General features: G+C 37.6%; 1 protein-coding gene across 7 annotated transcripts in view; it reads right to left on the bottom strand.

Annotated features, from left to right (window-relative positions):
- The window catches only part of LOC147181789 (voltage-gated inwardly rectifying potassium channel KCNH2-like), a 44,661-nt gene that overhangs the window by 5,419 nt on the left and 25,741 nt on the right, over window positions 1-13,501 (bottom strand). Inside the window, exons 8-22 of one of the 7 annotated variants that reach the window (XM_086093913.1) lie at window positions 7,914-8,086; window positions 7,732-7,776; window positions 6,949-7,087; window positions 6,635-6,766; window positions 5,829-5,983; window positions 5,470-5,711; window positions 5,105-5,304; window positions 4,455-4,542; window positions 4,111-4,275; window positions 3,690-3,811; window positions 3,479-3,550; window positions 3,180-3,276; window positions 1,034-1,136; window positions 594-742; window positions 258-492 (exon numbers count right to left, since the gene is read on the bottom strand). In XM_086093913.1, the coding sequence (XP_085950039.1) occupies window positions 258-492; window positions 594-742; window positions 1,034-1,136; window positions 3,180-3,276; window positions 3,479-3,550; window positions 3,690-3,811; window positions 4,111-4,275; window positions 4,455-4,542; window positions 5,105-5,304; window positions 5,470-5,711; window positions 5,829-5,983; window positions 6,635-6,766; window positions 6,949-7,087; window positions 7,732-7,776; window positions 7,914-8,086 (2,117 nt within the window). Of the gene's footprint in view, window positions 1-257; window positions 493-593; window positions 743-1,033; window positions 1,137-3,179; window positions 3,277-3,478; window positions 3,551-3,689; window positions 3,812-4,110; window positions 4,276-4,454; window positions 4,543-5,104; window positions 5,305-5,469; window positions 5,712-5,828; window positions 5,984-6,634; window positions 6,767-6,948; window positions 7,088-7,731; window positions 7,777-7,913; window positions 8,087-13,501 lie in introns of those variants that run through there. The other 6 variants (XM_086093925.1, XM_086093917.1, XM_086093953.1 and 3 more) reach the window with 6 other exon arrangements.

Here is a 13,501-nt window from a genome sequence, read left to right as displayed (position 1 = left end):
TTGGATCTAGACATCTTCAGATCAAGTTATAGATTGATCGGCAGATATGCTGTGCTACATGTGGCTCATGAGAAATGTATTAACGATATCATTCCAGAGCAGACAGCAACTCTGTACCCACAGTATATTGAATTGTACTGATATTTTCTCTATACGGTATACGTTTTTTTTTTTGGTACAATACCGTAATGTTATTTCATTTTATATTTTTCTGTGTCACTTTCGTAAAACAACAACTGCAGAATCTTGAAACTTACCTTGTCAGTTGCTGCTGCATTGACGCCAGTCTGTTCTCCAAGTCTTTCTTCTGTCCCCGAGTGATGCAAGGGGGAGGAGAAGTGTAGGAGGGATTGAAGTGAGAAGCGGACGGCTCAGATGCATGATCGGAATCAGGCTGAGGAGGAGGTGAGGGGAGGCTGCGAATGCAGGGGACTTCCTCATATTTTTGCTCCCCATGATCCGATTGCCAGAATGTAAAGATGTTGGACACTCCTGAGAAAGCATAGTAGGCAGTTAGAAGCATACAGACAAATTTAGTAAACGCAAAGTAAAACAAGATGTACAAATCAAACTATTTAAAACGATACACATGCCTCTTAAAGAATTACGGGCCTTCTCTCTCATGTCAATTTCAGGACACCTGATAGTCTTTGTGGCAGCGACATCAGCCATGGAGATCTGAACTGGGCTGGCCAGTTCAGAATCTTCTCCCTCGATTTCGCTGGAGAACACTGGACCATATCTGCAGTAAAATGAATGACACTTGTAGTATGCCCGCACCCTTTCCTTGCCGGAGAGGTGATATTCCATCTCCCTAGAGTCTGCTTCTGTTGCTGCGGATGGAAGGTCCCTGCCTTCGGCCACCACCAAGCTCACATTGTATTATGTATGTGAAATTATTGTATCGGTACATCAAGCTCAGACATAAGTCAGACTAGTCTGAGGTCTGAAATAATGCCACATGCGAAAGTGGAGAAATGAGAGACATACTGCTGAGGGGGTGTTGCACATTCCATAGATGTTCAAATCTTACAGTGTATGCTTATGATCATCTTTGCTGTGGCCATGTTCATAACGCTCCCAAGTACTGTGTCTTCGAATGCATCCGTAGGCATCTTGGGGTCTCCTGGTGTCACCTATCAGTAGGTCACAAGCAGTATATGTTCATTTTTCCAAACATGGTGGCCATAGTTTGCACTGAATATAATATAATAGCATAATTTGAATATTTGTTAGCATTATGACTTTAAGAAAAAGCTATGCTAATTCATTAACATAAAACTGACCACATAATATTTTATTTGAGTAACGTAGAACTTTTTTCTTGAACACACCTATTTCCATTCTTAATATGAGAAAACAACGGCACTGAATTACTGTGACTGTTGAAACAAATAGCTATACACGTGGACAAAATTGATGGTACACTTGAATAATCCATCCATCCTTTTTCTTAACCGCTAGTCCTCACAAGGGTCGCTGGAGTTTATCCCAGCTAGCTTCAGGCAGTAGGCGGGGCACACCCTTTAACTGGTTGCCAGCTAATCACAGCACTTGAATAATAATTATTATTTATATATATATATAATTTTTTTTAAGTCAACAAAGTCCATCCATCCATCTGAATACAAGTCAACCTCCAAGATATTTTGAAAAGTTTTAGCTCCAAGGCTTCGCAGTAAACACCAACGTCTCACTATGTTCATTCTACTGCATCCAAAGCAGTCATGATATTTTTCAGTCTATTGCCACCCTCTATTGTCGGAAAGATGCAACATTCCAATTAGTACCACAGGTTTCTTCTGTGCCGTTTTTGGTGACGTGTAACATGGAGCACAGGATGCAAAGGAGTCAAAGTGTTGTCTCAGGAGATTAGAGAGAAAATTAGACCTGACTGTTGAAGTGTGTGCGCATACAGAGTGCAAAAAAACAAACAAACACAAAAACGAATTTTAGAGTTAATGCCCCCTGCACACACTGAAAATCAGACCACTACTGCCATTGTAGTGGATGTGTAATTACACTTTATTCTAGTATTGGCCCTCAGCCTCGCACCACCCATGCGCAGCCCCCACTGTTTGAGAAAGACTGCTGCAGGAAGAAAATTGATGTCGATGCCAAATTGAAGATAAAAATAATACCAAGGGTCACAAAAGAGCCCAGAACAACCTTTAAATAAATTAAAGGTGAACTCTAAGGTCAAGGTTCATTAGCGTTAGATCGAACCATCCGTCATTGTTTGAGCAAAAGTCGACTTAATAGAAGATGACCAAGGAGGACACATCTCTTGAAAATAAATTGCATTTTGACAAGGGACATCAGCTTTATGTTTATAGGCTCAAACATGGATCATAGTACCGAGAAAAGAACACTGTCCCAACCGTGAAACATGGAGGAGGCACTACTGGGGCTGCTTTGCTACATCTGGCACAGAGTATCCTGAATCTCTACAGGCAGGGTAGAATGAAATCTCAAGAGCATCAAAGTATTCCAAGTGAGAAATGTGCTGCGCAGTGTCAGAAAGCTTGGTCTTGCAACAGTATAATGACCAGAAACACAATTTAAAAACACCCCAAAATGGATAAGAGGAAAATATTGGACTATTCTGAAGTAACTTTCTATGAACCCTGATCTAAATCCAATTGGACATCTGTGGAAGAAACATGCGTCTGGAGTAAGCATTCGTCAAACCTGAGAAAACCGGAGTACTTTGCTCATGAAGAGTGGGCTAAAATGCGTGTTGAAAAGTTCAGAAATCTCAATAAAGTTACACAATTTGTTAGACTGCAGTAATTGCTTCAAATTGCTGTGCATCAATATATTAAGTTAAGGGTATCATAATTTTTCCTATAGTTCTTTTTTGTTTTAAATAATTCTTTACACAACCATTCAAAGGCAATGTTAAAAATTCATATATTTTACATTTATTATTATATATTTTTTCTTGTATTCTTATTAATGATCTTTTATTGACAGTGTGTTACCAATAATTTTGTCCACATGTGTAGGAATGCAGTCACTCAGTTTCAGTTTTCCCCAGCAAAATTACTAATTACTCAATTTAATACTGTTAACTGTACTTGTAAAAAATGGGCCTCACAGTTCTAATACTCTTGGAGGGAAGTGTATAGGCATATTTGATTTAGGTATTTATAGGACATAACATTTTCTCTGAAGACCTGAATGAGTGGAATAGTCTCTCTGTTTTTTCCATTGTGCTCGGCCCTCAAAGTCTGAGTCGTCTCCGCTTAATAGTCCGGCAGCTTCGTTATTCACCTGCACAGACACAACAACGGTAAAGAGACTGTTAATTTTATTTTCAAAGATGCGCAAACAAGGCCTTATCATGCGATTAATTGGTGTATTTAGTTTTTGTTTGAGCTCTCATAACACATTAGGCAATTCTTTTTTTGTGAACTTTCTTGCCTAAAATTCACAAAAAAATGGTGATATCTTGCTTTTGAAATGACAAACATACATCTCTGAGGTTGAAGGTGATCTCTAAATTGGACCAGAAATAGTCACAGAATTCTGGATACATGTCCAAAACCTACAAACATAGAAGAAAACGTTAGCTATTCTATAGTCTCAGCCCCCCGGAAAAAATAATAAAAAAAAGCTGTTCATATTAAATTGTTCTACTTCACAGGTTTCTCAGAAACATGTGTGATTATGAGACCACATCGCACCTCGAGCATATCATCTCTATGTATTTTGTGAAGATCACAGTAGGTCAGAGCTCTGACATCTGCACTGGATTTCCCTGGCAGGGCGCAAAGATTGATTGGCTCCCCAAATATATCATTCTTTCCTGCAAAAGGCCGAAAGAAAGTTAGTTACAGTGGACGTCCACATACTCACAGTTCAGCACCCGTGGATTTGCATATTTGCTGATTTAAAAATAAAATAATTTTTTGATTAGTTTTTGGTTTCTCTTCCAATGCTTTTCAATGTGCGTCAGTACCAATCACTTGCGAAAAGCAGGGGTCCACTGTACATATGAATACATTTTATTGTTGCTATCATATTACATTGCAATGTGAAAACTAAACGGAGACCAGGTTGGTACACTTCCAATACATGCTGTGTGCTAGCTAAACAATCACTTACCGAGAATAGCAATCACCACATCACCTCTGAGAATCTCTATAGATCCTCTTGAAATGAAGTAGAGGGCTGATATCAGATCTCCAGCATGTACAAGGGTATCACCAGGTGGGGCGTGGGTGGTTTTAAATCTCATAGCCAGGGCCCTCAGACAGCCCCGAGTAGATCCTTAACCCCACAAAGGCAACTTAGACTATAAGCACATTTATCCACTTGCAGTTGAACTTTGAAACATGTTTAGAAATAACAATATTGGTTAAAATGATGTTCAGTATTGTGTTAAACTTGTGTATGTGACAAAATATGGTAATACATCAGCTACCCCCCTTTACTATACAGGGAAATACCTTTGAATGCTTTGCAGTTCTGCAACAGAGATCTATTGAGGTGGAGACAAATATCTGCCTGAAGACATTCTGGGAACCCTTTGAGAACCTGGGGGAGACATAGAGGCTATCTATGTTGATGCTTGAACATTGTTTCTCCAGTTTCCATACGAGACTTGCAAAATCACTTGGTTAAACTTAACTCATTCATTGCCATTGACGGCTATAGACGTCAAAAATTCATTTGAACTATTTCTATTAGTTTAACATCCCCCCCCCCCCCCTTTTGTTAACAAGAGTATGAAAACCTAGAAAAAAAATATTAATTGTGACTTAACTATTGAAGTCATGCAATTAATTACAATTAAAAAATTTAATCACCTGACGCGATAAAAATGAAAAGATTATTAAAAATTAGGGGCGTCAGGCGATTCAATTTTTTAATCGTAATTAATGACTTCACTAGTTAACTCACGATTAATCGCAAATTTGATATCCGCTCTAAATGTACAATAAAAAAATTCTAGGTTTTCATACTCTTGTTAACAAAAGTGGAAAAAAATGTTAAACTAATAGAAATAGTTAAAATGAATTTTTGACGTCTATAGCCGTCAATGGCAGTGAATGAGTTAATAGTGGTGCATAGAATATCTATACATTATAGTACTCACTGCATTCATGTCAATTCCATTTGTATAGGACCATGCGTGTTGAAAGTATTCCTCTAGCCTCTGTCTCAGAGGGTTGGGAATTTGGTGGAAGCGGATAAACTCTCGAACTCTCATCATCTGAGCATGGTAGCGTGCCGTGCCAGAGTATAGTCGTTGAATAATGGCGGACACGTTGCCAAATATACTAGCATACATCAGAGCTGTTGAGGAGATTGAGCGAGAGACATTGCATCATTTACCTTGGTGTAAAACATGATGGTGGAAATGAGAACAAAATTCTGATTTTTGTGGTAAAGTACAACTTTTTACAAACTATTTAAAGCGATGTTATACGCAACAGATATAAATGATTCTGTGGGACTCACCACCAATAAGCATGACAGAGATAGAGAAGATCTTTTCCGAGTTGGTGTTTGGGGACACGTTCCCAAAGCCCACACTGGTCAGACTACTGAAAGTGAAATAAAGAGCTGTGACATATTTGTCCCGTATGGAGGGACCTGATCCCATGATGGAGTCATTGTACGGCCTTCCCAGTTGGTCTGCCAGAGTGTCCAACCAGCCGATCCCAGCGGAGGTCGTCCGCTCTACATTTCCTATGGCATACCTGTGAAATGACAATGTTATAAACGCATAGAGTAACAAGTGACATGCCATGCTAGAATTACAAAAAAATATTTGTCTTGACTTCTAAAAAATGCAGCATGAAAAGAGATTAAGCTACCAAATGCAGGCCAGCCAGTGCGCGATGAGTGCAAAAGTGCACATGAGGAGGAAGAGTACAGCCGCGCCATACTCTGAGTAACGATCCAACTTCCTGGCCACCCGGACCAATCGCAGTAACCGAGCCGTCTTCAGTAAACCAATTAGGGTGGTTGTCTGTCAGGAACAAACATCAGTGACTATTCTTCAATATGGTTTTAAACTGTGTGCGTTTTTATCCTAATCTGGAGCCGCAAAATTGACGTGTTGAGCTGGGTGTCAATGAAAATGTTTAACAGTTTACTACTAATCCCAGTTTTTTTTTTTTTAAGGGCAAGTCAACCCCCTCTAAAAATTCTTGACAATAACATGTTATATAGAGCTCCAAATAGCTCTAAATACAGTACTCTGGTTAATATTGCGTTAGTGGAATATTTGGCCGTTTAGCCGTTTTTATCAATATCAGAAGGGGGCCATTTTGCCACATGCCGTTGGGTAAAAATGACATCACAATTGTTCAGTTCTCAGGTAACAGCTCAGCTTCAGGAAACATGTGAGCTGTGATTGGCCGTTGCCTGAGTCCTGAGCAACTGTGACGTCGTCTTCAGCAAGTGGCAAAATGGCTAACCCCCGAGATAGATAAAAATGGCTGGATTTTGCTTCGTAAATCATATTCCACAAATGTAATAAATCAGAATATCATGTTTAGACTAGTGAGGTCACATCTATTATTGTAAAGAAATGTTTAAGGTTGACCTCCCCTTTAACAATCCCACCACTCTAATTCTCCCCCATCCCTATCATTTTCTTTCCCTCCCTCCACCCTACCTCTCCCTCTCCCCTAACCACCTCCTCTCCTGAGCGGTAGATGAGGAGGTCAAAGGGAATAGCTGCCACCATGTCGATGAGGAACCAGCCCTTGAAGTAGTGCACTGCTATTCGAGCAGATTGGCTCACCACCTGAGAACATGAAGCATTTATTTGAATTCACTTTGGACGAAAAACTACCAGTATGCAATATAATCTAATGCTTAAATAGCCTTTCTTATTGGCTGGCTGATATGAGTTATTTTTAGTGAATATGAATATTAGCACACACAGAAAATTGTGACTGATCATTTATGTAGTCTGTAATTACTCACCTCATCATTGGAGTTAACATAGGTGGTCCTGAAGTTAATAATAATGTCAACAATGAACATGATATCCACAATAAGATCCACAACGTTGAGAGGAGAACAGGAGTAACCACATGTTTGCATGGCTGCTTCTTCCTGGTCGCTAGGGAGACAGGGAGACATCATTTAAAGACAATTACCGCTATGCTACTTTTTCCGCAAATTCTGACAATTTCGAGGTGCCTTCCGAAAATGGCAAACGACTGCAATACTGTAAGTGTCAAGAATTACAGTAGGCTTCTCCTGGATTAATAGCCTGTTGAAATCAGATGGGTTCGAGGGGGTGTTTCTGTCTCATGCAAACAGCTACTGCTCACTACACCCCTTTTACTGGGGACTTTGTTTTTTGCTCAGAATCATCTCCCATAAAGAAAATAAAAGTGTTATTATTTATTTTTTTCATGACAGCACGTCATCACCAAGGCACCAAATAACTGAACCTACCTTTACACCTGTCAATCACCATGTGAACCTGTCGGACATTGGAAAGTTCATAACTATGCACTCTAAAAATAACCCAACTATGGGTCAAAAATGGACCGATCCTCTACTTTGAGTCAAGCAATTGGTCTTTTAGTGTAAAAAACTCATAAATATTGATCAGATCCTTTACTTGGGTCAAAAAATTGGATCATTTTGTATAAAACAACCCAGAAAGTGGATCGGTCCATTTTAGACTGTGCTTTAAAAGTAAAAAGTCATTGTTGGGCCCAGCCAAATTTCTTACAAGAGCTGTAGCGTCTTTACCTCGGTCCATATAGTGCAGGCGCTCCAATCTTTACTTTTGAATTTCTGTCCATCAAATTAAAGACCAACAAATACGCATTGTATATGCAATTAAAATGACATATTTAATTTAACCTATGAAACATCTTAATACAATTTAATACGATCCAATACTTAATGGTCCGAACAAGACACATACATACCTTAGTAAAAATGTAGCTGAGTAAGGAGTGAATATTGCTGTGTAAATCACTAGGAGCAAGATGACCCAGTCCCAAACGGCTTTGAAAGGACTGTAGTGGAGGATGGTCCACTTCTGCATCCGGGGAGTCTGCAACTTGTACTCTGGTAGCACATCTGCACCCAGGGATAGCACCTAGAGGAGAGATGGAATGATAGCGTGTCAGTAAAGTATTGATTTGATCTTTACAAGTAAATAATAGGAACAACTTTTTCCTTGTTTGGGAGCTGCTTTCAGTGCTGGAATTCACAGTATTGTACACATACATGATTTCATAGCCACAAAATTACAGCGTCATGAAAAAGTATGTGGCCACTTCAAAAAAATATTATTATTTTTTTGCAGTTTCCCCACTTAAATGTTTATGATCATCAGACAAAGAAAACCTAAATAAACATAAAATCTTGTTTTGAAATGGTGATTTGATTTATTAAGGGGGAAAAAAACTCATCAAAGCTTGAGTGGAAAAGTACCCCTTTGTTAAATCATGAATAAACTGTGGCAAATCACATTTCTCAATTCATTTTTACTGACCACACCCAAGCCTACAAATTAAAGACATTTTCAATGAAGAAATCACCTAAATAGAACTTGTCTGATGGCTAAAATATCTCAAATTCCTGCAATGAACAAATGAAATTCAAGCACAGATGAGAAATACTTTATAGTACTTGATATATATCAGGAACAAGGTGTAAAGAATTGCTGGCTTCCCTTGTCTCAGTGAAAGTCAGTGTTCATGACTCAATGAGGAATAGGGCAACAATGCGTACAACAAAAGTTCCAAAAGGCTGACTAAAAGGAACATAAATGCTTGTCTTACTTTTGCAAAACAAATCTGAATGATTCAGCATACTTTTAAGAAAAACTTCTATGGACTGACACTGACAAGTGAAAGTTGAATTTTGGAAGGTCTGTACATCTGGCGTAAATATAACGGAACATTTCAGAACAAGAACATCATAACAAGAGTCAGTTCTGTTACTTCAGGACCTGGATGACATGCTGTAATTGATATAAACATGAATTCTGCTCTTTACTGGAAAATCCTGAAGGAGAATGTTGACCATTAGTTTTAAGGAAGCATAGTTGGATTCTGCTTCACGTCAATGATCAAAAACACATCAGCAAGTCAACTTCTGAATGGGTTAAAAATGACAAAATTAAGGTTTTGGAGTGGCCTAGTCGAAGTCCAGACTTGAATTGGAATTGGAATACCTTTAAAAGCCTGCTTATGCTTGAAAACACCCAAATGGTACTGAATTCAAGCAATTGTGCAAGAGAGAGTGGGCCAAAATACATCCACAGAGATGCGAAAGATCAGGTTTAGAGGGCAATTACATGAGACTCAGCATTTTTTATTTTTACAGTTTTATCGTGTCTCCTGTATTTATTGTTTTAACTGTTTTTGTTATTGTATGACTGATTTTGACTCCATACACAGCACTTTATTTGAAACAATGAATCTATAAATAAAGTTGTGTTGAGTTGAGAACGATTAAGTTGAAGAATAGCATTTATAAATATTCTACACGTGTAATTATTATTAAGGGCATGTGTGGCCTATAGCTTGCAAAAGAGAGGCCTGTAATAAACTGCTGTCATGAAAGGGAATTTAATTTTGATTGTGTGAGCGCTTGACACACACACACACACACACACACACACACACACACACACACACACACACACACACACACACACATACTTGCCTCTGTGTATTATGAGGACATTTTTTCCAAACCGGTTTAATTGTGTATTACAGGGACACCCCTTTCTGCTAATGCCAGAGAGATGGGACTTGCACCCAAAAAATTTTTTTGGGGTTGTCCAGGAAAATTTCACTTCAAAACTTGAAAAAACTCAACACACGAAAAAAAGAAAAACCTGAAAAAATCCGTAATTGTGAGGACATAGATAATGACCTAAATAAGCCACGCCCATTGCAAAAATGGTAATTATGAGGACCAACTCACATTACAAGGACAAAGTTTACACAACACACAGCAACCATGTCACTGAAGTGATTTGAAAGTTCTGGCATTCTGACTTTACACAAACTAAAATGGCATTGATGTGTAATGACTTACCTGATATAAGGACACATTGTTGTACATAACAATACTGTGAAATGCAAAGTCATACCTGATCTGTCCTAAAATTGTAAGTTTTAACATGGTGCTCATGTTACAACTTACAATTTTAGGACAGACTGAAACTGGTATGTTAATAAAACTGCTTCTTATGTGAACAGGTTATCTAGGTCAAACACAGCTTTGTAATGGATAAGCTCGACATGAAACCAGATGCAAAAGAGTCAGTGAACATTGAACATTTTATTCTTTAAAACATGACTACCTCTCATCTTAAAGGATGAGCAGTTTTCTCGTAGCTCATTCCTGAAATACCTTCGGATTTCTGAATTTCTGAAACAGGTTCAATGTAGGAAGTGTCCGAAGTACTGTGAGAATCTGGAACATATTCCTCTGCTAACGAATCCTCACTTGAACTGGATACATCAGCAACCTAATTTTTTAAACGAAAACAATTATTACATACATACATACATACACATATTGTCGCTGTTCTGTGAAAAACACTTCCACCATAGGAGCTACCGGAGAGCAGCCCGCGACCTAAAAATGGAAACGTGTTTTTCACAGGACAGCAATGATATCCATTTATACAGTAGATGCACACATACATATGCATATATACAGTGGCTCTAAAATTAACCTGCCAGATGCGGGTTAAAATTCATTTTGGCGGGTGGTCATAAATATTTACTAGCTTTACTTCGCTGTTACTTAGTGATGTTACACTCGAAGTAGAAGCTTGAGAAAAGTGTCGAGCGCTCGCGGCAGAAGTAGCTCCCGCCATTGATGGGCTAATGTGCTAAAGTTAATTTACCAAAGGTCTTCATCATCAAGCAGTTTTGCATTTTTTTTAAACGGGATATGTGCCAGATGCTGGAGCAAACTAGAAAAGCATTTAGAACCTAAAGTTTGTGCACATACTAAAGATTATTATAAATCTAGTCACATTTATTCGAAAGATGAGATGAAGCATTTAACAAGAGGGATAGTTAATATGCTTAATCTATGGCATTGCCCCTAAAACAGATATTGTGTGATACAGTCCTTCAGTTACAGTAGACTTTTCTATTTTACCGAGTCAGACAGTCGTTAAGATTGAGACAATTGCTCAACATTTAGCTGCTTGCAACTAAAGATAAAGGTATAAACATGGGTCATAATTTATCCTCTTGACTAAATTATATTCATTCAATGAAAATGCCTGCACTATTAATTCTGGTTGCGTGAAACAAAGATCCATTGCAGATACAAATAACACAGAAGATAAAATACCCATCATGCCAGTCCATTCTAGTGCAGCGAAAGGTCCAAAACATAAAGCACATTTATCCAAGCTTGATACAAGTAAATTAACTACCTGATGTTTACACTACTGTTTAAAAAAATAAAATAAAATTGATAGCGAGTTCATCTCTAAAATCCACCATAAATAAATTAATGGGAACAAAAGATCACTACAGTGCATAATCCAAATCACCAAACTGCCAACAAATCTTCAATTTGAGATATTTTTAATGTTGACTTGTAGGAATTTTAGTCCCATACAAGCTTATTGTTGGATACAATATTTTGAACGTCTTGGCAATACACATTGCATAAAAAATTGTTGTGATTATATTTGTTAGTTATATAGTTCAGCCCTAGCATCTACTCTACACTCTTCACTCCTAACGTCTTGCTTCTGAAAACTGATTTCAACATCAATATTCAAAAAGAAATCTCGTCACCTGGTCAACTTGGTCTGTGACAGCTACGTCTTCAGCTATGTCTTCAGGTTGTGCTTCAGTTGAAACCTGGTACACATGAAGAGAAAAATACATATAAAATTAAATTCTTAGTAACACGACTGTACCTGTGCATTTACACAGTTACAGTACATACAGAACAATTAATAGGTTAAAGTATTGTAAATGCAAACTCATTTTATTTGCCATTACAAAAATAAATAAATAAATCCTTCTGCACTACAGGTTTGTGTAAATTGGTGACGTCTATTTTTCACAATGAAACAAAAACAAGAAAATACACAGTCCTCAGAGAATCCATACCTGACCAGAGTATGAATTGTATAATAACTCCAAGCCCTCAAAACTTATTTTACAGTCACGGTGTATGAATACACTGTCCTCAGTGTCAGTTATTCACAACTATAACATTGTGAGGACTAAGTATCTGTGAGGGCTGCACAGTATTGACAAAACATGCGACATGGGTGTTTTATACAGTAATGGAGATTATTTCGACATTGAACATGGACCTAAAAAAAAAGGATCTATCTATAGCTATATATTTTTATAATCCAATGAAAAAAAATACACGATAATCCGGAAAAATAAACATGCTCATTGTGATCTAATCTTATCCAATTAAGTTATTTTTTTGTTAGTAATGCCCCTCGATACGTTTCTCGTATGGCGATGCGCAATTAAGGTAGTCTCTGATTGGTCAAAGTCAGACTAAAGTATACAATCCAATATTCATTTGTTGCTTGTCTTTGCAATACACATATTGCATGAGCCATTCGTGCGACAAGATATTTTTTTATATATTGTGCCAACGTCTTGCTTCTGAAAAATGTATTTCAACGTCAACATTCAAAAAGAAATCTCGTCACCTGGTCAACTTGGTCTGTGACAGCTACGTCTTCAGTTATGTCTTCAGGTTGTGCTTCAGTTGAAACCTGGTACACATGAAGAGAAAAATACATATAAAATTCAATTCTTAGTAACACGACTGTACCTGTGCATTTACACAGTTACAGTACATACAGAACAATTAATAGGTTAAAGTATTGTAAATGCAAACTCATTTTATTTGCCATTACAAAAATAAATAAATAAATCCTTCTGCACTACAGGTTTGTGTAAATTGGTGACGTCTATTTTTCACAATGAAACAAAAACAAGAAAATACACAGTCCTCAGAGAATCCATACCTGACCAGAGTATGAATTGTATAATAACTCCAAGCCCTCAAAACTTATTTTACAGTCACGGTGTATGAATACACTGTCCTCAGTGTCAGTTATTCACAACTATAACATTGTGAGGACTAAGTATCTGTGAGGGCTGCACAGTATTGACAAAACATGCGACATGGGTGTTTTATACAGTAATGGAGATTATTTCGACATTGAACATGGACCTAAAAAAAAAGGATCTATCTATAGCTATATATTTTTATAATCCAATGAAAAAAAATACACGATAATCCGGAAAAATAAACATGCTCATTGTGATCTAATCTTATCCAATTAAGTTATTTTTTGTTAGTAATGCCCCTCGATACGTTTCTCGTATGGCGATGCGCAATTAAGGTAGTCTCTGATTGGTCAAAGTCAGACTAAAGTATACAATCCAATATTCATTTGTTGCTTGTCTTTGCAATACACATATTGCATGAGCCATTCGTGCGACAAGATATTTTTTTATATATTGTGCCAACGTCTTGCTTC

This window comes from Leptonotus elevatus, chromosome 1 (assembly GCF_054856555.1).
Source record: "Leptonotus elevatus isolate MCC_2025b chromosome 1, RoL_Lele_1.0, whole genome shotgun sequence".
NCBI lineage: Eukaryota > Metazoa > Chordata > Actinopteri > Syngnathiformes > Syngnathidae > Leptonotus > Leptonotus elevatus.
The sequence above is the reverse complement of the archived record's forward strand: the minus strand, read 5'-3'. Positions and strand labels throughout refer to the sequence as shown.